The sequence below is a fragment of the Amblyomma maculatum genome, chromosome 7 (assembly GCF_055883805.1).
Source record: "Amblyomma maculatum isolate TAMU_Amacu chromosome 7, ASM5588380v1, whole genome shotgun sequence".
Lineage (NCBI taxonomy): Eukaryota > Metazoa > Arthropoda > Arachnida > Ixodida > Ixodidae > Amblyomma > Amblyomma maculatum.
Genome location: NC_139350.1, coordinates 91,625,888 through 91,652,022, shown reverse-complemented (window position 1 = coordinate 91,652,022; position 26,135 = coordinate 91,625,888). Strand labels below are relative to the sequence as shown.

At 42.8% G+C, this 26,135-nt stretch overlaps 1 protein-coding gene across 2 annotated transcripts in view; it reads right to left on the bottom strand.

The window, feature by feature from the left end:
* Nucleotides 1-547: 547 nt before the first annotated feature.
* Nucleotides 548-26,135, bottom strand: part of LOC146183946 (uncharacterized) — a 41,286-nt gene continuing 15,698 nt past the window's right edge. The window contains exons 1-3 of one of the 2 annotated variants that reach the window (XM_084608774.1): nt 24,369-24,483; nt 14,306-14,417; nt 548-727 (exon numbers count right to left, since the gene is read on the bottom strand). In XM_084608774.1, the coding sequence (XP_084464900.1) occupies nt 625-727; nt 14,306-14,417; nt 24,369-24,483 (330 nt within the window). In that variant the 3' untranslated portion in view covers nt 548-624. Of the gene's footprint in view, nt 728-14,305; nt 14,418-24,368; nt 24,484-26,135 lie in introns of those variants that run through there. The other variant, XR_014708520.1, reaches the window with a different exon arrangement.

The window sequence follows — 26,135 nt, the reverse complement described above, 5'->3', positions numbered from 1 at the left end:
ACGACAACCACAAACTTGCAAACAGGCTGCAGTGCAAAAATTGCACCAATGAGGGTCTTTGTAGAAATCGCCAGGAGATCTATTGGCTCCTTTGTTTTAGCATTACTTCCTTTTTATTGATAATAGCCTAACAAAGTTACTGCTTTGTGCCTAGTCTTACTGCTGCGTGGGTACGCGGAAATCGGTGCTCACTGCTGCATTGATAGTAGTAGATCCATTGAAGGGGGCAAAAACACAACTTTCAGCTTTGTGGGCCATCTGTCATATATGTTTTGGAAAAACAAGGTCCGCAACTTATACGCGCTGATATAAAGCCCTCTCTTTCACGAGCACTTTATTGTGCCCTGGTGTCAAAGCACTCGGGAGCCTCGCGTTTTGCTCCAATGGAAACGTCGCCGCCAAGGGCGAGAATGCATCCACGTCCTCGGGATCACTATTGCAGCGCCCTAACCACTCAGTCGCCCCTTTGGGACGTACGTTTTATTTAGAATCTAGGAACGGCGTTTTATACTTATAAGCTGTGGAGCGTTTATTCTTTTTTCTTTTGTACACTGCTGGTTTTCAATCTAGGCGGTGCAAACTTCCAATGCAATCTGTGTCTACGCTGCCGATTTTTTTTTTCTTTTATATTGGTGGCTCCAGGCAGCAAGCAGGAAAAGGGGCGTCGTCGACTGGAGCTGCTTTGCCACGAAAGTTTTGTACATGTCCCAAGTTTGAAGAGCTGCACCTGAAATGCAGGAAGAGATTTTTACAGTTCAAGGCACCGGTTGCGGAAGCACTTGATCGTTTTTGTTGCAGTAAATAGTACACGCTTCATTAGTGATTTCGGAACCAGTGTTATAGAATCAAGTCGGGCCTCTTGCTCGGAACCTTGTTCATTCGATGATTTCGTTCATAAAATCAACGGCTTCTTCTGTTACTCCCAGCTCTCCTGATCCCTCTCGATGTTACCACCCATAACACTGAATAGTGAGGGAGAAAAGATATTGCACTATTGTAAACTCATAATTGATTGAAAACGTGCGAGTAGTTTAGTGTTTGGAATACGATGCCATCGTCCCTTCGCGAAAACAGTGCACGCTTCCGCATCCTTAGCGGGGTCAGCGGCCTTATGCAAATATTTTTTGTTTCCTGATCGATTCGTTCAAAAACATTATTTCATTTTAAATCATGTTGTGACTTATGTTACGAAATTTCGTGGTTTTATCTCAATTTAATTTCAAGAATATATCTATTTCTAAATTACTCTGCCCTACTATTTGCTTGACATGGTGCAGGTGAACTTATTTTCTTTTTATTTTAGGGCGAAAGCCTTACTTGCGCCATTACGCGATATCAGTCTATTGGCGATGTCAACACTCGTTGGTGTCCACCTCACAAATATGGAAGTAATACGCGCTACAGATACCACTGCCCCGTCCTCCCTTCCTGCTTTCACCTCTGACGCGCCATTTGTTCGTACGGCGTCACTCTACGTAGCAAAATTGTGATGCAACCCTCGTTCGTAAAGCATTTTATGTGGTGCCATATGACGTCTCGTAGCACGTAGCATGCACGTACTGTCCAAGTTGCAGGGCTAGCCAGTGACAAGGACTGGAATCGGGTACGTATATATGCTTCCAACTGCATCCTTTCAAACCGAAATTTTGGCGAAGACGGCTCCCAGATGCCGCATAAAGCATGACAGTTTAAGTCGAATAAGCAAGCACACACACCGAATACAATACCAGAAAAATATTTCGTTGCGCTCACAATATATCTGTGATGATGGCAATCACGAGGTTGTGATGACGGTGATCGCGAGTAAGAGTATGTCCTGTCCCCCTGCCTCGAATGAACTCACGTGCAATGGCTCGCCTTGCACGCGGCTACACTCAACTTATTTTTCACTGGCTACCCGCGCACTCGCAATTGCGATCACCGTCATCACAACCGTCGTCAAAATCTCTATATCCTCTCTCAAAAACAGTTCACCCGCGAGAATGTAATGCTTTCGCATTGATACACGTCAGTAGTCTCCATTGCATCGGCAAAATTGTTTCTCCGGTGAGCCGAAAATTTTGTTTTCAAATTTTCCGGCATAGTTGTCGTAGACACGCATCCCGAGAGAAAACGTAAATAAATTTGAAAAAGTAATATCTTTTCCTTTAGTAACGTTCTCGGAAAGGGACAAGTCAAGCTATGTCACAAGAAATGAAATGGCCATGAAAAAAATTAGTTGTAGTTTATGCTGCCGAACCTGAATATCAAGTGTTAGCTCTGAGTTACTTAGCAATGCGCGAAGACGCGTGGTTGCATGGTTGAGTAAGTTGTTTATTATTGACTATTTTTACACACGATGTTTTGTACGACTTTAATCCAAATCGGCCGAGGTTAAATTTGGGGCTTGTCCGGACCAGGTTTGGAGATCGTCATTGTGGTTACCATAGTTGAATTGGGCTGGACATCGAGTTTCGTCCAAATCGGCTCGGGTCGAATTTTGAATTTGGCCCAGGCCAAATTTTGGGGGCTGGGCAAGGCAAAATTTAGAGGTCCCCATCATGTTAGCCGTAATCGAATTAAGTTGAAAGTCGATGTTGGCCCAAATTGATCAAGGTCAAAATTGAAGCTGCGCAGGACATATTTGTTGCTCGCCATTGTATTTGCCATAGTCAAATTAGTCTACATATCGATTTTTATCCGAATCGGCTGAGATAAAATGTTGGAAGCGACGGGCCAAATTTTCAGGTCGTCATCGTTTTCGCCATAGTCGCATTTGGCTGCACATCGGTTTTGATCCAAATCGGCTGTGATAAGATTTTGAAAGTGGCGAGCCGAAAGGTGAGGTGGCCACGCGTTCGCCATAGTCGAATCAGGCTGCACATAGATTTTGATCCAAAATCGGCTTGGCTTAGATAACATTTGGAAGCGGTGGGCAAAACTTTCAGGTGGCCACGCGTTCGCCATAGTTGAATCAGGCTGCACATCGTTTTTGATCCAAATCGGCTTGGCTTAGATAACATTTTGGAAGCGGTGGGCAAAATTTTCAGGTGGCCACGCGTTCACCATAGTCGAATCAGGCTGCACATCGATTTTGATCTAAATCGGCTTGGCTTAGATAACATTTTGGAAGCGGTGGGCAAAATTTTCAGGTGGCCACGCGTTCGCCATAGTCGAATCAGGCTGCACATCGATTTTGATCCAAGTCGGCTTGGCTTAGATGACATTTTGGAAGCGGTGGGCAAAGTTTTCAGGTGGCCATTAGTTCGACATAGTCGAATGAGGCTGCATATCGATTTTGGTTCAAATCCGCTTTAATAAATTTTTGAAAGCGGCTGGCCAAAACTTTTAGGTCGCCATAGCGTTCGCCATAGTTGAATAAGGCTGTACATCGATTTTGATCCATATCGGCCGATGTCAATTTTAGGCGGTGGCCAGGGCCAAATTTAGGAGCAGCCCAGGCGAATTAGGAAGTCATCATCATGTTTGCCCTAGCAGAATTAGGCGAAATCCGTCTCGACCTGGCCTTCTTTCACAGGGAGATCAATTTTTTGTACACATGGCGAGAGGCCTTATGATACACCCCTGCCACGGCGATGATGTACGCGGCTAGCGATTGCATTTCCTCGTTAGATGTCAAATCCCGGAGTCATTTGACCTTCAGGAATCGTGGCAGTAGAGCTAACGCTCTAAAACTGCTGCACGTTGAAAGGCAACCGCCTTGTTTGAAGATGAGGACGTTTTTGGTCAATTTTTCTAGCGCTTTCCAGAAATGCAGAGCCAATGTTGTCCCCGAAATATATTTTAAAACGATGGGTTTCAGATACTGGTCGATCGAAAAATGGCTTTTACATATCGGTTTCTGGCGTCATGTCAATAGGGTCATGACGTTACAACCACATGACCTAAGGAAAGGATTGCAGTCAAGCCACAAAGTTTACGTGAGAGGTTGTGTCACGAGTGCAATTAAAGTTGATACAACTTTATATGTGATTGGAAATTAATATCGCTGCTTGCGCTAAATTAATGCTTTCAAGAAACTTATTTTAACTCAGAAAAAATCTCGAACTTGTAGTGTGGCTCGACTCTTATCTTTCTGATCGTCATCAATACGTCCAGATAGCAAAATCAAAGTCCCAAAAAGCTTCAATACTTTCCGGGGTTCCTCAAGGCTCGGTCCTAGGTTCTGTTTCTTATTTATCTGCACGACCTAGTCATCGATTCTCCAAAGCGCGGCCGTTTTCTTGAAGATGACTACGGTGTCTAGCACAACAATGAGGCAATCGAGGATCAAGCCGCGCTAAACAAATATTTTATGGCTATTACTGACTTGCATCATGTGTGGAGATGACTTTAAACATATCGAAATGCGCCCAAATGACAATAACACGTAAAAAAAGTCACTTCCCTACTCGTACAATGTCAGTAATAACCAAATCACACTAGTTGACCAGTTCCAATACTTGGGCATAATTATCGACTGTAAGTTAAGCGGAAACCCGCATGTTAAAAACATCGTCTCTGCTGAATCAAAACGACCTTGGTTGCTCAGGAATCACCTCAAACACTGCGAAAGCAAAACAAAAATTAGTTGCATACGCATCCCTCGCAAGCCCGTTACTTGAGTCATCATTATCAGCCTGACTATACCCACTGCAAGGCGAAAGTCCCATATTTCTCCAATTAACCCGGTTCTGTGCTAGCTGCATCTACTTCACACCTGCGAACCTCTTAACCTCATCCGCCCACCTAACTTTCTGCCGCCCCCTGCTACGCTTTCCTTCCCTTGGAATCCAGTTTGTTACCCTAAGCGACCATCGGTTATTCTCTCTTTGCACTACATGTCCTGCCCATGCCCATTTCTTCTTCTTAATTTCCACTAAAATGTCAGTAACTTGAGTTATTTCTCTGACTCACTCTGCACGCTTGCTATCTCTTAATGTTACCCCTACCATTTTTCGTTCCATAGTCCTCTGAGTTGTCCTCAACTTAAGCAGAACCCTCTTGGTTAGCCTCAAAGTTTCAGCCCCATAGGTGAGTACAGGTAAGATGCAACTGTTGTATACTTTCCTCTTGAGCGATACCGGTAAGCCGCCAGTCATAATCTGTTAGTGCTTGCCAAATGTGCTCCATCCCAGTCTTATTCTCCTTGTTATTTCCCTTTCATGGTCCGGATCTGCGGTTAGTACCTGTCCTAAGTAGACATATTCGCCTACTACTTCCAGTGTCTTGCTATCTAACGTAAATTGCTGTTCCTTCCCGAGGCTGTTGAACATTACCTTACTCTTCTGCATATTGATTTTTAAGCCTACCTTTCTACATTTCCTGTCCAGGTCATCAATCATCATTTGCAGTTCATCCTCGAGTTACTTGAGTACGAAGATGCAATTTGGGATCCACACGCTAAAACTGAAACTAACTGCGTAGAACGTATTAAAAAAAAGCGCTTCGTTTTACTTACAATGCCTATGGCATGCAGGTCTCCGTGTCAGATGTTTATAAACGGGGCGGTATTTGCACACTCGAATCACGGCGAAAGTTGCACCGCCTCAAAATGTTGTTCAAGATTGTTAACAAACAGAGAAAACTAGATTTTCAGACATACATGCAATCTAACAGTGCACGACCTACTCGGACGAAACCCACCAAGGCGATTTTGGTACCCCAGTGTCGAACAAACGCGCACAAGGCTTCCTTTTTTCCCAAGGACCATTGCTGAGTGGTACGGGCAGCCCAACGAAGTGGTGAACCTGTCAATGTCAACGTCCGAATCCTTCTAAATAGCCGTCGTTACTTTCTTATTATTGCTGCGCATCCTTTTCTAGTTTGTTGAAACTGCCAGTTTGCTAATAAGCGTTGAATTGTTGTTATTGTTGATTGCGTGTAGGTTGTTCATGGCATAATTTTGTTGCTGTTTTATATTTCATTCTTTTGTTGTCGTCATAGGGCGACATTGGTTTATAACAAACAGCGTTTTCTTTTTTTTTTTTGCCTTGTAACCTCTCCTGCCTTGGCGGCCAAAAGGTTGCTGGCAGTATTGAATAAAGAAAATAAATAAATTACAGGCGGGATTCGACTACACGCCTCATTCCCTGCGGGCCAGACACGCTACCACCTGAGTGGCTTTAGGACGTTAAACCCCAAAAACCAAACCAAACCAGACACGCTACCATATAGGTCATGTATGCAAGGTCTTTGTTTAAGTCTCATGAACAGGATGGGGGAGTGGGGGAGGGGGGTGATGTATGCCGTGTCGTTTTTCACGTAAATTAGCCTCTTAGGATTGCATGCTGATGAGCGTGGGAAATTTAAGAGAACCGCACGCCGCTATCAAATAATTTAAAAGTCGATTTCTTACTTCTTTTTCGAGATTTCAAAGCTCCGTCTGCTCAAGATTTAATGTGGTATCATTCCAGCATAGAAATTACGGACTGTTGCTAAGAAATGGTCTTCATTAGTTGCTATCGAGTAGCCCTCGTTATTTCATGCTGATTAGGAGCGCTAAGCAGCAGACCTAAGTGGTAGTCCTACTTACAGTTCTAAGCCGTAGAGCTAAATAGCAGTATTACTTTGGAGGGCTGCTTAGTAATGTTATAATTAGTGGTTTAATTTTAACCGAATGTTGTAATGCATTGTGGGGCTCCTACCTAATCTACTGTATAAATTGCTCTTAAAAGGCCTCTAAACCATCCGTTCATCGAACACTTCTCCGCGGTGTAAGAGTAGCACGCCCAGCTCGCTACCCAACGGGCATAGCTTCAACTGCGCCCTAAGCGACCTTCTTTTCCTTTCATTTGAAGTACCTTAATTTATTTTTTCAGAGACACTATTCAATGCTGTTTGGCTGAGGTTGCTACCCTTTCGATGCGATTATGTGATACGGTCTTGTGACGTCACTCGCCTCGCCTACCAATTAGGCGTACGGCCACGTGAGCTAAACTGCAAACTCGGCAACGAAATTGAATGATTGGTAGAGGTGTTAACGACGTCACAAGGTCACCTGATTGGCCAAACGCTTATTGGACGGCAAATGTCGGCAGTTATGAGACCACGTGACATCTCCCGAGCAGTCATTTATTTTCGTGATAGAAGTGTAACGCCATCAATAGGTTTTTGAAGAAATGTGTACTCAACGCTGTCGCCTTACAACCCGGCCACTGTCTGTAGCCTCGGTGATTGAAGCTTCCATGCGCCAGGCACACCGCCTCCTTTTACCTCTGCACCTCACCATAAGCATCGTTCCACCTCGCCAAACCTGCCCCCTCTCCCTAACCTTCCGCTTTCAGAAAGCCGTCACTCAATCACATCTTCCAGAAGACCCACCCACTCATAAGCTAAGTACCTCTGTAATAGGATTGACAGTTTGGCTTATGGTAGCAATTGATGTTTTAGTGGAATGAGTCGCAAAAGAACGAATGACAGAAAGAACAAAGGAACCATGCTGGCGCGTGCTGACTCTAAAGAAGATTCTTCATCCGGAATATCTGTTTTGTTTTGTTTTGTTTCTGAATCAAAATTGCAGCTCCAAGTTAGCGCTTATTTGTGTGGTTTCCTGCACCTTCCTGTCCTTCGTCCCTTTGCGATGTTTTCCACATAAAAATAAATTGCTACAAACTCCTTCCCTTCCAGGATGGTTTGGTTTGATTTATCGGGTTTAACGTCCCAAAGCGACTCAAGCTATGATAGATGCCATTCCCATACAGGACTTTCACCCACTATAAGACCGTGACACTGCGTAACAGGAAAAAAATGACAAGGGGGTTTAGCCTCGGTCTGATCGCGAATTAAATTTCCCTAGCACGCTTATCCCTGGTTTTACACGGTTGATCTTAACTTTCCATGGTTTTACTTGATTGAAGCTGGTTTAATTCCGTTGATCTATCATATAAAAATAGTCGCCTGATATCGACGACCTCAAAACTTACCCAGTCAAACATGTAGCTGATGTAATCAGTCCAGTGTTGGAATATATTTTTAACTGCTGTATTGAACATGCAGTATTCCCTAAGAGAATGCAGTTTGCCAGAGTCACAGCCATTCACAAAGGTGGAGACCGGAATAATCTGTCAAATTATCGTCCCATATCTATTTTATCTGTTTTCTCAAAGTGTTTTGAAAAGATCTTGTTCACACAAATATTACATTTCTGTGACAAATACAACATAATAACGCCGAGTCAGCATGGTTTCAGAACGAATTTTTCAACAGAAACTGCATTGCTAACACAAAAAGAGCTAATTTTAGAGTTTTATGAGCACAAACTTGTAACTCTTGGCATATTCGTTGATTTTTTAAAAGCATTCGATCTCATCAATCACAAAATAATGTTGGTTAAACTCGAACACTACGGTTTCCGCGGACAGTTTCTTCATATATTACAGTCCTATTTAAGTTCTCGATCACAACAAGTAAAAATAAACAATGACTTATCAGATGTCAAGCACGTGGTTTCTGGTGTTCCGCAAGGTAGTATCGTGGTACCGTTGCTGTTTCTTCTTTACATCAATGACGTTGTCCGTATCAGTAATCTACCAACTTTTGTGATTTATGCTGACGACACTTGTTTATTTTTCAAAGCTGCCCAATTGGTAGATCTTGAGAAACAAGCCTCAAAATGCCTACAGTCGCTTCTAGAATGGTCTCAAAATAATCTTTTAAACATAAACACTGAAAAAAACCAAAGCTGTGCTGTTCAGGCCTCGAAACAAGTTGACAAATATGCCAGCTCTCTGTTTAAAGATCGGTGCGTCATGCATCCAAACGGTCTCGGCGGTAAAAAGCTTGGGCGTTATTTTCAACGATAATTTGAGTTGGAATGATCATGTTGATATGGTGGTGAACAAGCTGTCAAAAGTTGTCGGTATCTTGTGTCGATTGAAATATTTTATGCCAAAGCGTATTAAGGAAATATTGTATAATGCTTTGTTTTCTTCGATTGTTAAGTATTGCTTTTTGGTGTGGAGTACCACGACGTTTACTGATATTAACCGCTTGTACCTCCTTCAAAAGAAAGCCGTTCGAAATGTTATGAATGCTCCCCGACTTAAACACGTTGAACCAATTTTCAATGAACTTCGAATTATCCGCTTGCCACAATTATACGAAACTTTACTCTTGCGGCGGTATGAAATCGGTGTTCACAATAACAACTGCCTGGTGATAAAGCTGTCAGGATTGCAACGCAAATAGTTAATATACACTACACGAACGACACCCAAATGGCTTGTACCTAAGATCCGAACAAATTATGGTTGCCAAATGCTGAGCTACACTCTCCTGCATCAATTAAATAAACAGTCTGAACGAATGTATAGATAATGAAAAATCGATTGTTTTATGTTTGTTCTTGTTTCTAAAAGTGATATTATGCTATGTACCACTGCAATGCCTCTGTAGGGTGCGTCGGCCTCGTCATGCCTTTCTACTGGCTTTTTGCCAGCGCACCCAACATCTTCAAGATGTTAAATGAACATTATTCTTATTTACATTCTTAATATAATGTGTGGTGGACGTGTTGACGGAAGCTATAAAGATAGAAAACCCTGCTTTAACCGAGCTCTACGAATGTGCCTGCATGGCCTAGGGTATAGTGTGTCTGACCATCACCACTGAGACATCGACAAGGCCAATGCACCCCAGCAGCCTACATCACGACGAGTGGATGGGCTATAAAGTGCCAGCAAATGGAGCTGCGAGCGCTGACCTGAGTCAAGTCATGTGATGTCTCCTCGCCACTTTGGCCAAGCCTGATCGCGTAAATTCATTTGCTGAGCCTTTTAGCCCATTCACTCGTCGTGACGTTCGCTGATGTGAGAGTAGGTCATGCGTAGCCCTTGTTAGCTCTCGGTGGTGACGGTCTGACTCCGAGTTACAATGGCTCCGGTGGGCTGGATTTCGATCTGAAAAGTGCTGCCCAGTTTGGAAGCACCTGTCACTTCAGTCAAGAAGTGTGTGCCGATTTGTACAAGAAATGTTTGTGTGACGTCACACAAACCACCGACATAGACAAGAGTGTCTACACAACTTTGGGCCCTTCAAATACAAATAATGGCATATAGTCGGATCGAAATCAGTAGGGACGTGCTGAACCAACTAAAGTTGAAAGAGGCAGTGGGGAAGCGATCTGTCCTCCAGAAGCATTATTCAGCAGTCACCACCTTACCCCAAACCCTTAGGTTGCTAACACCCGACGCCACTCTCTGTGCACTCATGTCCACCGCCGCATGTGTGAAGCGTTGGCTTTGAGTAGATGCATTCTTTAAAGAAAAAAACATGAAAGTACTCATCGAGGATTAATCTACCCCATTTGACAGAATTCTCGCACCAGGTGTCTTATTATATTCCATAATCGTTTTTTCCATCTCGACAGAGAGAGAGAAGTATGTTGTTGTTCAAGACAGTTATAGTCAAGATAGCCAGCTAGTAATAATGCAGGTTCAACTTTCATTATTAAGGAATAAAGTTTGTTCTAGGCAAATGTGCTCTTCTGTAGAGTTTGTGGCCAAGCAGATTGAGCTCTGATACTGGACAAGAGAAATAACACATATAGCACATTCTCTGGTGAGCTTTTCTTGGTTTTCACTGCTTATTTCTTTCTTAGACTACCCCTGGCTTACGCTCAAGTGCCTCTCATTGTACCCTCCGCAGACTCGGTCCTTATCTTGATGTGTTCTAAACCAAAACCGCTATATCAAATTTAAAGCGCAGTGGGAAACAAAGCCGCAGTTCAGAAGCATTATACACCAGTCACTCCATCTTCCTTTCGGAATGCACGTGCGTGCTTTCTTTACGGAGAGCTAAGATCAGTACTGAAGGCTGCGTAGTGGCTGGAGGAGTTGCGGCGCCTTCCCAGGAGTAGCACTCCTTCCACTGATCGTTATTCATCACTAGTTTGAAATAGTAAGAAGCCTCGAGCATGGAGCTCTTTTTCGGAAAACCGTACGGGCCATTTGTATGCAGATCTGAGAACATTACAACACTCGATCAAAAGAGCACGGTGTATGACAGATCTGTGATGGGGTTAGTTTCAGGCAGTTTCTTTTTCGTCTCGTGAATGAGGGGCGAGTAGTGAGTTCCCGCTTGCCGTCAGCTTGGAGATTCCCACTTCGGAGTAGGTTGTCACAGTGAAGTTTCTATCAGCCCTTGTTCGTTCAGGCTGGTTCCAGCGTGTGTACAAAACGTGTCGTTGCGCTAGCTTAATGCTCACGACTTGCAACCCACAGCAATGGATGGCGAATGTGAACTCCACTGTCAGTGCAAGCTCCCCTCGACTGTTCTGTGCAGGGAATGTACAGGAAACTCCTTAAAATAAGAACCACTTAGGCTTTCCACCAAGGCTATGTGAGGCATTCTTGTCTTGATGTGAGCTGTCACTTTCGCGCTATGAACCGTGCCTTGTGCCCAGATGCGTGCATCTGTGCTGCTCGCAGGGCCCACAAATTCGCCAAATAAATTTGTCATGCCGTGCATAATCACCGCTAAGCAGACAGAACTGCTGTGATGGACGTCAGAGAATTGTGGCGAAGCATTTAGTTACGTGCAGATTCTGAAGCCCTGGCATTGATGACGCCAATTAATTGACCCATTGCTGCATAGCTGTGAAGAAAACGGGCAGGTGCACAGCTCCGTATACGACACATAGTTCTATTGATCAGGTCTTTAGGGTCTGTGTTCGAAACTATAATGTCCGGAGACTTTTTACTGCGCATATATTTTATTTTAAAACCTGTGAGCGTATGATATGTTTGTGCGGTCTGTATAGGTGGACTGTGCAGCAGGCTTACATTATTCCCGTGACAGAGCATTATAAAAAGGAATAATTAACTAAGGTGACTAATGGACGTTCTGTTTTAGATTTTAAGGGTCAATAATATATTGGATTAATTAAGAGCCTTCTACATTGAAAGTTAATACAGTTTTAAATACTTCTTATAAAAGACAGTTCGTAACATTGAACGCCAAAACGGCGCATTCGAATGCTTATGAATTAGCCTTCAGAAATTGTAATATAAAATGGTGCTGCTTAAACAATTATGAACTAGACAACTGGTGTCTGTATTGGACGCATAACAACTGCAAGCGGCACCAGTTAATACATATGCAATATAAAAAATTCCAATCAATGAGCTTTCAGATTTCCATTTTCCACATTCAAGATTTGTAACCGCACTACCAATGGCAAAAAAAAAAAAAAAAAAAAAAAAGAAAATAATAAATGGCCCTTAAAGGCGGAGTGCGCGAACTATTCACGGTAAATAATATTTGCGCAGAAGATAGACGCGCTTAGGTAGCCATGCGCTACTCGGGGCGAGATCGTCGAAACATGGCGGCTGCGCCAACAGGTGTTAGGAAAACGCTTCCTTTATAAGGATCAAGAAAGGATCAAGTTCTAGTAAAAGGATGGTTATTGGGCACAATATAAAGTAGGCTAAAGCTGCGCGTATTATAAACATTTCTCTCAAATTCTTTACATAGACATATTGCAAAACTGTAATATTTGGGGAGGTGCGCTGAAATTTCGCAATACCGAGTATTGTAATTGTCAGACATTTTTTTTTTATTTATTTTAATAATGCATCGCATTGGTTTGCTATGGCACTCTTAATTACTCGTGCGCGCAGGGTCAGCTTCACAAAACAATGGCCGCTTATGGGAAGCTTAGGTCATTCCTACCGGTGTGTTCGTAAAATTAACTCACATGATTCCATACTTTCCTCATATTCTTTTCAAAAACGCAACACATTGGTTAAATATGAAGTTTTAATTACTCAGTGCGAACGCAGAAAAATTATTACACAAAATTTTCGGCACAAATCAGCAGCTTGGACTATTCGCATATACACGTTCATATTGTTGTTGTACAGTATCTAACCGTTGCCTGAAAATTAAAAGGTGCCCCAGAAAGCTTGACTTGGAAACACGGCCATGCCACATAATAGCGATATGGAAACGTTGACTAGGCTGTTAAGGGTGATGTTGCGTCCACAGAGTGCTTGCTCTTAGCTCTCTTCATCTAAATAAGTGCTTGTTGAGCGCTTTTCTAATTCACGCTGTTTAATTGGTAACACAGAAGACGACCTAATTATTGCGCTGATAAAAAAAAGTCACAACAGGAAAGGTACTGAATAATATAGACTGGGTATGGAGATCATATTGGGTATCTTTTCACCCGCTGCAGCATCTGCAGCATCTGCATCATCTGCAGAATCTGCAGCATCTGCATCTGCATCAGATCTGCATAGAGATCATATTGGGTGAAAAGATACCCAATATGATCTCTATGCAGATCTGATGCAGATGCAGATGCTGCAGATTCTGCAGATGATGCAGATGCTGCAGATTCTGCAGATGATGCAGATGCTGCAGATGCTGCAGATGCTGCAGATGCTGCAGATGCTGCAGTTCCTGCAAATGCTGCAGATGCTAAGAAATTGACGCGCGCGTCACTTTCTTAGCATCTGCAACATCTGAGGTTGGAGGGGCTTAAATATACACAAGAAATTGAAAGCCGACACGATTGATTGGTGCCTTATTAAAACTAACACATAACCTAACTTACATGTAAAGAGTACAATATAGCCCACGAAACAGAGTTCTGCTTGCTCCTGGTGTGGCGCATTCTCCACTCTTTCCCCATATCCTGGGGTGTATAGCAAAACCGCCGAACTTGGCTCAAACAGAACAGACATAACAGCAGTAGAAGGCGGCGCTGTCCAGCGAGGCCTTGGACGTCCGGCTTAGGATCGTCCACCCGATTCGTGAAGCAGCTAGCGAAGCCCTGAACTATGGCAGTCCACCAAACAGCTCATCATTTGCCCATTCCACCCCCTCCCCCTTTCATAAATCTTTACCTCGGCTCACCTCATTAAAATGAAAGACTTGGAAAAATGGCACATTTTCACATTATAATTAAGAGCAAATAAGAAATTTGTCGCAAAATGGTTGTGATGTCTTCAGCGCTCTTATTTCCAATTTCTGAAGTGTATTCTTCCCTGAATAAAGAAATTGTATGTTTTAGCTGCTACTGGCAGATACGTTGTCCGCTTTCTTTCTTACCGTTAGCACGATCATTTGATGAATTCGTATTAGTGCATTAAATGGATGCGAAGAAAAGAAGAACTGCGAGGAGAAGTAAATTTTCTCACCATATTAAATTTTGATTCAAAAGATAGGCCGCACATTCGTTTCAGATGTCATTATTTATCAGCACGTTGTTGCTTTTCAAGGAAAATGTCCCAGGAACGAAGAAGGGAAGACGGCGTGAGAGCAGCGCTATCTGGTGCAGTATTCAGAGGGAATGCATGCGCCTGTAGCGCTTTGAACTTACCGCTCTATTTGCAGTATTTCACTATCTGCGTCGCATGTGACCTGCAAGCAATCTCCTCGGGGCACGACGCTTTGGTCCTGTTCAAGCACCCCATACGTAGACAGACATTTACCTGCGGCGAAGAAATAAAATACATGCTTTAACGGACGATTTAAAAAGCTTACAAAAATAATTCGATTTTAAAACTGACACGTTCGTATTGTTGGCTTGTCACGATACTTGCGCACAACAGTAGAGAAAAAAACGTCATTTTTTTTAAACTGAGAAAAAAAAAAGCGACTTTCAAGTGTTTTCTCATCACGGCACTTATTGTACCGGAAGCCGTATTTCACTTGGCCTTTCCAGTGCAAGCTTGAGCTGCCCCAACTCAGCTCACGGACATTTTAAATTTTATCAGGCTATCGTGTAGAGTATGTTTCCAAAAAAGTGTTACTTGTTGCGGTTCTCTTACACATACTACGATAAAATTGCTCGATGGAGTTATTGTCTACTCGGCTGAGATATATTGAGCTAAATGAGCTCCGCCTATTTTTCTACGACCGTTGAGTCCGCTTGGGCTAGCGATCACTCAGTCATGTATGAAATCACGCCTGTGCGTCCGTGGCACAAATTACTTGGATTCATTACCGCCGAAAAGGATGAGGTGCTTAGGTAAAGTATCAATGCGAAGAAACACTATAGTGATAAAAAAAAAAACACTCATCACGTTTTCGGTGCTGCTAGCGCTCAGAACATTGAAAACTGCATATTCGACTCATGTTGATTGATGCCCTTTTCTACATCCAGCCTGTCTACAGAATGCGGCAGGTAAGTGTAAACAAACTTTTTATAACGGCAGTCTCCTGGCGAAATGAAACTAACCGAAGGTTGTTGAGAGTCGAGTGGCCTATAGTCGCCTAGTCTTTAGTATTTTTTGTTGTTGTTCATATTTAAGTAGGAAAAGCTGATTAGCTTACTTGTTGTTTATTGAGTTGAATAACAAAATGTGAATTCCCAACTTAAAGATCTCGAAAAACAGCAGTCAGCATTGCTTATAACAAGTACAGTTTACACAGGTTTCTTCGCTGGCCTTAAGAGAAAGCTATCATGTGACCGGCTGCTTGCTCATATCTCTAGTCCAGTGCTCACGCAAAGCCGTATCTTGGGAGAGCGCTCCAGAGAATAACAAAGTGCCTTCACTGAGGCACGCATTGGGAATCAGAAGTAGCTCTGCTCTCACGTGGAAGCCTTTTTTATTTTGCGAGCTATATTTTACGACCTATAAGAACTAATGAATGCAAACGGGTTCTTCGGGGAATTGTTTCACTCAACTGTTCAAGACCCATCTTATACCTTCTAAACAAACACTTCGCTTCTGAAGCCAATAATTAGAAGTTAGCTAGTTAGAGTTTCCTAATTTTAAACTTGGGAGTGTAAAAAACCTGTTGGCTAGGCCATGCCGTCAGTTAGTTCACGGGGCTACAGACACTCTGTCTTTAAATAAGCCTATTTACATTTAGCTGGATCCCAATGTATGCACTACCAGCAATAAATTAGAAGATACAAACAAAAGTGTAGAATGGTGAGCGCTGTACCGCAACTATAGTACCTGGTACAGAGGAAACACAAATACGGTTGATTAACACTTCTAAACAACAGTAGGCTGCCTTCGAAGTGAAATTAACCTGGCCTGGCATAGACCTCCTCCGCGCAATATTTTTAAGGTCTTCCCATTTCGTTCTTCATGTTTCATTTCCTTTCAATTATTGCTGATAGCATTATTGGCCAAACAAGTAAATATACCACTGCTCCGGCGGCAGGAATTCCTGGGCGAACCTCACCGCGCCTACGCTATTTTACATTCCTCTCCGCCAAAGAGAGGAACATTTTCCTTCCTCTCTACCTGGTAGTTTTAATGCTTGATATATTTATAGTGCGGCCTTAAGCTCCTCTGCTGCTGAAAGTGACGATGAAATGAGCGCATATTATCAGTAGTCGAGTGCATGAGGCTGCCATGCAGTAACGGAACAAGCGGATGGTCGCTTCCAGTGAAGGAGCGAAGCCCTTTGAGGAGTTTTTCTTTTTTGCTTTGGTTTATTGCCTCAGAAGCCTTAAAGATTGCGGGTATTACATGCCCGCTGTATTATATTCTTGCCGATTTATATTCTCTTTATTTTGAAACTAGTACCTACCACCTACGTCCACAGCTGCTCGATTTAAAGCAATACAGGGCGAGGAATTAACAGAATTGCTTGTGTTGCACGCTTTTTTTTTTTTTTTTTTTTTGCACCCACACAGCAAATGATACAGGCGGGCAGCCTTGCTCTGCACCTCTTTCGCTATTGTATGTTCGGCACTGGCTGCGGCAACGTCTTCTAATGCGACAGCGTCATGGGGCTCGTGAGGCGGAAAAGCATATGTCGTTGTCAACGCCGTCATCACAGCATAAGGTTCCAGCGGATCCGTGTAGTTGCTAGCGCGCGGGGAATATCCCACAAGGCCTTTCTCATCTTAACGTGATCTATTAACACTAAATGCCTTTAACTCTGAAGAAAAATTTGATCGTATTCGAATTTGCTTGTTTCATTCTGTGACACTTCTCAAAACTGCTATAAATTGCTGTTATATTCTTATAAACTTAGCGCCGTCAGGAAAATATCTTTGGAGAATCTAATCAGTTTTACATAGCAATTTTTGCACAGAAGACACAACCAACAAAATCGCTTACAATTCCATGAAAGTGATATTAGAGGAAAAAAAAGGTTGCCTTCGAAAAATATCGTAGCCGGCGATTATTTACTCATTTATTTAGCCTCGAAGCGAGAGGTACTATGGTGGAGTAGTTACAACGTAAAACAAAATAAATCAGAACACTGTGAAACGTTGTACAAACAAGTTTCGCCTATATACATCATCATCAGTCTGACTATACCCACTGCAGAGTGAAGGCCTCTCCCATATTTCTCCAATTAACTCGGTTATGTGCTAGCTGCATCCACTTGACCCCTGCGAACTTCTTGATCTCATCCGCCCACCTAACTTTCTGCCGCCCCCGGCTACGCTTACCTTCCCCTGGAATCCAGTTTGTTACCCTAAGCGACCATCGGTTATCCTCTCTTCGCACTACATGTCCTGCCCATGCCTATTTCGTTTTCTTGATTTCCACTAGAATGTCAGTAACTTGAGTTATTTCTCCGACCCAATCTTCACGCTTCCTATCTTTTAATGTTACCCCTACCATTTTTCGTTCCATAGTTCTCTGCGTTGTCCTCAACGTAAGTAGAAGCCTCTTGGTTAGCCTCCACGTTTCAGCCCCATAGGTGAGTACAGGTAAGATGCAACTGTTGTATACTTTCCTCTTGAGCGATACCGCTAGCGGTACTGCTAGCGATGACTAGCGATACTGCTACCGATGACTAGCGATACTGCTAGTCATAACCTGGGAGTGCTTGACAAATGCGCTTCATCCCAATCTTATTCTTCTTGTTATTTCCTTTTCATGGTCCGGATCTGCGGTTACTACCTGTCCTAAGTAGACATATTCGCCTACAACTTCCAGTGCTTCGCTACCTAACGTAAACTGCTGTTCCTTGCCGAGGCTGTTGAACAGTACCTTGGTCTTCTGCATATTAATTTTCGATCCTACCTTTCTACTTTTCCTGTCTAAGTCACCAATCATTCTTTGCAGTTCACCTCCTGAGTTACTTAGCAAGGCATGTCATCAGCAAATCGCAGATTACTGAGGTATTCTCCATCTACCCTTATCCCTAACTGCTCCCATTCTAAGTCTCTGAATACTTCATCTAAGCAAGCATTGAATAGTACTGGGGAGATCGCGTCTCCTTGCCTAACACCTTCATTATGAGAATTTTGTTACTTTCTTTATGCAGAACTATGGTTGCTGTGCAGCCACTATATATATCTTCCAGCACTTTCACGTACGGCTCGTCTACCCAATTATTTCGCAATGCCTGCATCACCACCGAGGTTTCTACTGAGTCAAATGTTTTTTCGTAATCAATGAATGCTATGTATAAGGGCTGGTTATATTTCGAACATTTTTCTATCACCTGGTTGATGGTATGAATATGAACGATAGTAGAGTACCGTTTCCGAAAACCTGCTTGATCCTTTGCTTGATTGCAGTCTAAGGTTGTCCTGATTCTATTAGCGATTACCTTAGTAAATACCTTATACGTAACAGACAGTAAGCTGATTGGTTTGTAATTTTTAAGGTTCTTAGCGTCCCCTTTCTTATGAATGAGGATAATGTTTGCATTCTTACATGGTTCCGGTACCGTCGATTACATCAGGCACAGCGTACACAGGGTGGCCAGTTTTTCTAGCACGATATCCCCGCCGTCCTTCAACAAATCTATAGTTATCTGATCCTCTCCAGCTGCTTTCCTTCTTACTTTCGTATATACATAATGTTATCAAAACGGTTATACAAAGTAGCATATTATCGATAGATAGATAGGTTGTTCACGAGATGGGAGAGGAATGAATGGTTGAAAACTAATTATTTGTTGCAACGATGCAGACCGGGTTTTGTGAAGGTGATGAAACGAAAATGCGGTTGAAAAATTAGTTCACTGCACATTAAAGAAACATTTATCGAAGAAGCAGAGCACAAAATTTTATAAAAAGATTCTGAAAGCAAAAGCTTAAGCCTAGTGTGTATAGTGGCTACAAGTAAGCTCACGATTTTTAAGGTGGGATATATAGTTAAGGTTTCCTTTCAAAGGAGAACCCAGCTTCGCCGGCCACAAACGCCGGCGTGATGAGACAAGCTTGGTTAGTCTAGAAGGTTTCACGTCGCACGTGGATCAGCGGAATCGAATAGAAAAGGAGTGGCGGTGAAAAGAAAATCTGCGGATTGTGAGACGGGAATCAAAACCGTGACCCTCGGATTCCGCCCCCGACACGCTATAGGACATACAGGCATATCCGTACGGCTCGAATAAAGCGGCGGTTTATAGTTAGTCGTGCGGCGTTTCAAATAATCTGGTAGCTTAAGACTGTATGCTGTTGAGTATAGACATGCAAGCGTCATGTTTTAAACAAAATTGACGCTGCAATAGGCAGCGACATGGAGGTGTAGCCCAAAACACAGCGTGCCTATAACCCGCACGCACGGTGGTGCAGTGGTTAGGGCGCTCGACTACTGTGCCCGGAGGCCGCTTTTCAATGGAGGTGAAAAGCAAGACACCGGTGTGCTGTGCGATGTCAGCGCAAGTTAAACAACCCCAGGTCGTCGAAATTCCTGGAGCCCTCCACTATGGCGTCTCTCACAGCCTAAGTCACTTTGGGCGCGTTAAACCCCATTAACCAAACCAAACCAGCAGCATGCCTACACTGTCCCCAGTGACGTGGCCTTCGAAACCAATTCGGTGTGCGAATATTTCGAAGCGTGCGCGTCCGTCTCTTGTGCTAAGAAATGCTTCTGTTTGTGCCTGGAGAGAAGTTCTGCAGTTTTTCAGCCTATCCCACAGATGCAGTCCAGACAGAACACTGTGTCCGCTTCCTTCTCGATCCGTGGCAGCAACAACGCAGCTACAGTGGGCGACTGTACAGCGACTGATCAAAGTAAATGAAAGCAGTCAGGTATGGTAATTACTAGTCGTCCACTCTCATCAACTCGCGAGCCTACTGCTATAGCGCATGCAAGGAGGGCGACGGCATGAGCGACTGGAAACATCTTTTTCATATGACGAACCTTTTGGTTGTCTTTATGCTTCTCGATTTAGCACCTTGACTTTAAAGAACAAAGAAAACTACCGGTAACTTAAGTCATACTGCAGCTTCTTCGAATAAGAACTCGATGATTTAGTTCTTTGTAAGTTCGCCTAGTGCGCTGCCAACTTGTTTTATTCTGCTCGACAACACAGTCGTTTGACGCCTTAGTCAAGGTCATTCACAGGTTAATGCAGATATGCAGGTCAGTGCTTTCTTGGCTTTATAAACAGAGGTGCATAAGCGCATATGCAATCGTTTTCACGAGCTTGGCACGAAAATTGGGCTCAGATTGCGGAGCTATTTTAATATGCTTTAAAACTTTTATTCAAATGCGCGTCATCTTATTCTGCTGATTTTGAATCCTTCATACCCGATTTCGCTTAGGGTACTTAAACCCCATATACCGTGTATACCATACTTACCCTCCTGGATCAGAGTATGTGCTACGTAGATATTTCGTGCGTTCGTCATGTTGTGAGCGACCTTAAATAAGAAAATAATCTGGAAAGTAACACTGCGTGAGTTTGTAGAGATCTACGCGACGTCTGAACAATTTCTATTGGGCTGACGGTGACAGTCATTTGTTGAAACTCGAGAAAGTGAGAACTGAGTAAAGGGTGCTACTTGACAAGTTCGCTGCTGTTTCTACTACATCACGCTTAGCAGCTCAGTGTAACGGCTCAAGGTAAATAGCGGCAGCTCTTGTGTCATTTCCTGCACGAATAGATCTTCGGACAGTAGTGCAGGTGAACGTGGTCTGAGAGCATTGCCTACCGTGCGTTCGACTTAAGATCACACGCACACATATTACCGTTTCTATGGTTCTTATGCTGATCGAAGGTACAACAAAAGGTGCATAATCTGCGGGTTTTTGTTTTTTTTTTTTGCGGTATTTGTCGCGTGACCGTAGAGCGACCAGAGAATAAATGGGCGCAAACGAACTGATTAAGTTTTAATGCACAGGTAGAATTGACGCATGTACGCATGTATCGTTGCGCTGATTTCAACAAAATCATTCGTGAAGTAGCTGGAAACGCTTTCCAACGAATTCGACACGCAATTAGTGAACCAAACTGGCTTGTATTCAAGAACAAAATTTTCGATCTCACCACCCGCTTCATACCCACTGGCGTGACATCTTATCATCTACATGCACCTTGGTATATAATGCACATCTTAAACGCTTGTCTAACCATAAGAAATGTTTCTTCAAGTCAGCTAAAAAATCTTGCACTTAACATCAATGGTTCCGTTACCGCTCTGCGGCTTACATCTATAATTCTGCTGTCAAGAGTGCTAAAACAAATTATCTGAAAGTCACACTAACGGGTATGTTGCTTACTAATCCGAGAAACTTTTGGAACACCAATAACCCCTCCAAAACATCTAAGTTAGTATTAACGAACCTGAGTGACGAACCTATATCTAATACTGTGCAAATGTACTGAATGATGTATTTTCTAGCTTCTTTTCATGTACTGAATCTACGAATTTGCCTGAAATGCTTCATTACAAATACCTCCCAAAGTATCCTGTAGTCATCCATCCTGACGGTATTGTTAAAATAATTGACAACCTTAGGACATCTTCTACTGCTGGTGTTGACCGCATAACTGCTAAATTCCTGAAAAGTACTAAAATGAACTCATCTCTTGCCCTAACTAAAATATTTCAGCAATCATTGGACAACGGTGATATACAGGACGACTGGAAGATAAACAAGGTGGTTCCTGTGTACAAATCTGTTAATAAACACTCGCCTTTTAACTACCGACCCATATCTATTGCCAGCATTCCATGCAAATCTTTCAGCACATACTCTTTTCACATATTATCACCTACCTTGAATCTAACTCGCTTTTCATCCCTCTCAGCAAGATTTCAGAAAGTCCTGTTCATGCGAAACACAGCTACTTTTATTCACACACAAACTTCACGCAATTTTGGACCGTCGCTCTATTGCAGACTGTATTTTCCTTGATTTAGCAAAGCCATTTGATAAAGTTTCTCATCATATTTTGTTAGCAAAACTGCGCACGATAGGATTAGATACTAATATTCTCAAATGGCTCGAAGTTCTTACTCACCGTCAGCAATTCGTTTCGTTGCCGTCAACAACGTTAATTCGATCTTTAACCCTGTTCTTTCCGGCGTACCCCAAGGCACCATCTTGGGGCCCCTGCTTTTCCTTATTTTTATCAACTATTTACCCGGTATTATTTCTTCTGTCCATCTTCTTGCTGATGATTGCATTCTTTTTAGGGAAATAACAAATGATAGGGACAAGCACATGATTCAGTCTGACCTTAAGGCAATATCGTCACGGTGTCAAACCTGAAATATGAAGTTCAATGCTTACAAGTGCACACTTATACGCATTTCTCGTGTCAGCAATAATCTTCCCTCATATACTCTAAACGGCGTGTTACTTGAATCATTTACAACATATAAATACCTGGGAATTCATATTACGTCTAACCTTAGCTGGAACGCACACATTCAGAATATTAGTAACAAAGCCAATCGCACGCTGGGATACCTGAAACGAAACTTTTACACACCGCCAACTAACATAAACTTTTATTATACTCTACACTAGTACGCTCACAGCTAGAATATGGTTCATCAATCTGGGACCCTGGTCTAAATAATTTGATTGACCTACTGGAAATGACACAAAATAAATCAGCGCGCTTTATTCTCTCTGACTTTCAGCGCACATCAAGTGCAACCGCCATGAAGAAAACATTGTGCCTAACTTTACTTGCATCACGACGAAAAATTGCACGCCTGTGTCTCACAAAGTGTTTCATCATGAGTCTATTCGGAACGAGTTACTTTTTCCGCCTTCATATATTTCACGCCGCGCTGATTACTACATACAGTAGGCATTTCTAAATGCAAAACTAAAACTTTTTTGATTCTTTTATTCCCCGCACGTCATATGACTAGAACCACCTTCCTTCTTCAATAGCTACAATTTCTGAACCTGCATTCTTTCGTTCTGCTGTTACTGTTCTTGTTGTCTAATATATTGTTTAGTGTCTGTTATATGTTTGATCCCTTATTCCAATTGTTATGCATGTTTTGGTGGCTTATTCTCTTCTTGCTTTGTATTGTCAGTATTTTATCTATTACCCACTCCCCTCTGTATAGCTTTGCCCTGATGGTATAATAAATAAATAAAAATAAATAGAAGGCGATCCCTTGTTTTTTTATGTTTGTTTTGTTTGAGTTGGATTTTGAAGAAAAGACAGCGCAAAATCTGTCTCAATACTCGGCGGACACCTACACCCACAATTAAAGTCATACGGCTGGATGTATCATAAGTCCTCGGTTCGAATCCTTATTACAAACGATCCTTCAGCTTCACCAGCAGATGGATGCTAAATGGGAAGATAAATGGTATGAAGTGTATCCTGAACGCTGCACAAAGAATTGTTGCATCAAATGTTTGCTAAGAAATCATGCGTCTTTTTTTTAATTTTTTCGACACTTTAATTACGCGATATCCTAATTCTGGAGTACAGCGAAGACTTTTCAGCCAAACGATTGCAATACGCTATCGCGTAAAAGCAAAATGTACAACCAATGCTGCAAACGAAGATTTGTCGTGCCACAGTGTGGGACCAGATGCTAGTTTCCCCGCAATACAGCAGCCTAGAACGGTTTTTCTCACGAAGTGGCTGCATCGCTTGCAGATAAACGTGGCTTCTTTTTTGATTATTTGTAATGAAATTCAGAACGGAATTATTATAGCTGTCTTCCCGCAGTCCCACATCTTACGTAGTACTCTGAGGTTCAATATTTAGAGGGATAAAGTGAAGTGAATGAAATATTGACGACGAGTCCTCCCTACCTCCAACCTTGTGATTACAGCAGTATTTATTTTAATGTTTTCGCAATGTGCCTTCTTAGTTTGTGACATGGCATCACGTTCCATGAAAGGGCCTGTCAGTTGCCTCAATAAGTAAGCCCTGCAGAACAGTGGACAGCTAGGCTCATTGGAAAGCACTTATATCTTTCTAGCGCATTGCAGTCATAGCCTTAATCTTTGCACACACAGCTTCATCCTGGATTTAATTTTTTCCCTTAAACCTTTTAGAGAAGAATTTCTAAACATAGTTTCACTGACAAACCTATATTTCACAATAGAGATACAGTCCTGAAGTACTTCTTGTCACCCTTGGAGCGGGATACCTTTCAGAGACAGTGGCTATATGTGGAGCACAGGTCGCGTCCTACTTTGCTGGAGTAAGCAGTGCGTTTTTTAAGAATATGCCAGATTTTTAGTAACGAGACACCCGCAGCGAAGAAAATAAATAACAAGGATCTGGCGAATTACCTTCACGTACTGGAACTTGCACTACGAACACCGACGCCGCAGCCTTGTCCAGGTTGATCAGCCCGCATATAACCGCCACTCGAAGCAGAGTTTGCGTATACTGGAGGTCCTTCATCGTCGGAACGTGCGCTCAAGGTATCGAACACGCCGAGATTGCCCAGGGAGCGGCGCCTTCTATGCATCCGACCAACGAATAATTTCCTGTGTGAATAAACGGATCTCAAAACCGGAGACCTAGCCTCGTACGCTCTGCAAGGCCCTGACCACTTCGCCTTGGAACTTATCTTAAATTAGGCGCGGGCTTTTGTTACGGTTTCAACGCGTGCAGACGGACTAGCATGCTGCAGAAAAGGTCGGCTCCGTAGCGCCTTTTTAAATCTGCGGGAAGAAGAGCGCCCAATATCCGAAGTCGTGACCTCCTCGTACAGCGAGGTTGAATGCACTCGACCATAGCTTAGTGTCTGCGAATTGGCTCCTTCAGTTGCCACCTTAGAGACTAGTAGGCCCTGAAAGCCAACTGAAATACTGCGCACTGCCTCGCAGCTGATATTTTCACCTGAGCGAAAAAGCGAACTAACATCCCTTCGCTTTGTACTCTCCCGCTTGTTGGTTATGGGCTCACGGAAGCTCACTCAAAAGCATGGCGAGAGGACCTCATCACAATCAACGAATGCTTTCCTGAAAGCTAAATTCCTCCTGAGATAGTAGGAAAGGAAACTTAGAATAGAGCCTTTAGATAGGACTGTCGAAAGCCAGAATAAAACTTTATCGTTCAAGTTACCCGTCATTTGAGTTACGAACTGCAGTCCGCTGAATTTGCATACGAATGGCCATGCACGGAAGGAAACTGTACAAGCTATTTCAATGACTGTCTCCACCTTCGACTCTGGCTCCGAAAGGCTAAATCTTATCTACAACAAATCCGTCTAGAGAAACTACTGCCATAGCCAAGCTCACGTCGTTGTCTTTATGAAGCGCGATCACAATACAATTGACATAGAAATAAGGACCGCAACTCTTTGTGCAGCTTCTGCATGAGCCGCTAATTTCGTAATAAGTTTACCCAAAAGTTGTTTATCCGGCGGGGATTAGCACGATACAAGAAAAGGCTACAATCCTACTGCTACACTTCCTGAGGTCCAACTGCTGCAGTGAAACTACTAAGTTAGCAGAAAATTGTTCGGCTCCATATAGGTTAGCTAATGTTGCATTAGGAACACCATCCAGGATTAATTAAAAAAAAAACAATGTTTGCTTTTCTTTAGGCCCTGATCTACGCAGCCAATTTTTCAAAAGTATTAAAGTGCTCTCATGATTTTACTTTCTATCTTTCCGTCGTCGTAGGTGCGAAGATCCATTTGTTAACTGCGGATGTGGAGAAAGAAACCGCCTCTTCTCGTCTAGGGTACAGGAGATAGAAGCCGTACTAAGATTTACTGAAGAAACATGGACAAAATAAGCAATTACGACTGTACACGGAAAATCCACATAGAATGTCTGGAGTAGAACCCGCACTGGAATATATTACTAAATTATAGTGAAATCAGAATTTATATAATATCCCACTGGAATAGAATCAGCATTGCAATAGGAGGGCCAGTGAATAGCAATGGTAGCAGCAAACGCTTATTGTCTTAAAGAGAAATGCAGCCCGAAAAAGGTAGGGCCACTATAGCCAAGGGCTCGATAGGGGCGAGTGAACAAAAAATACAATCGCCTTTCCTCCGTACCGTTGAGTTGATTGCGAGTAATTTTTACCCCCGTCTT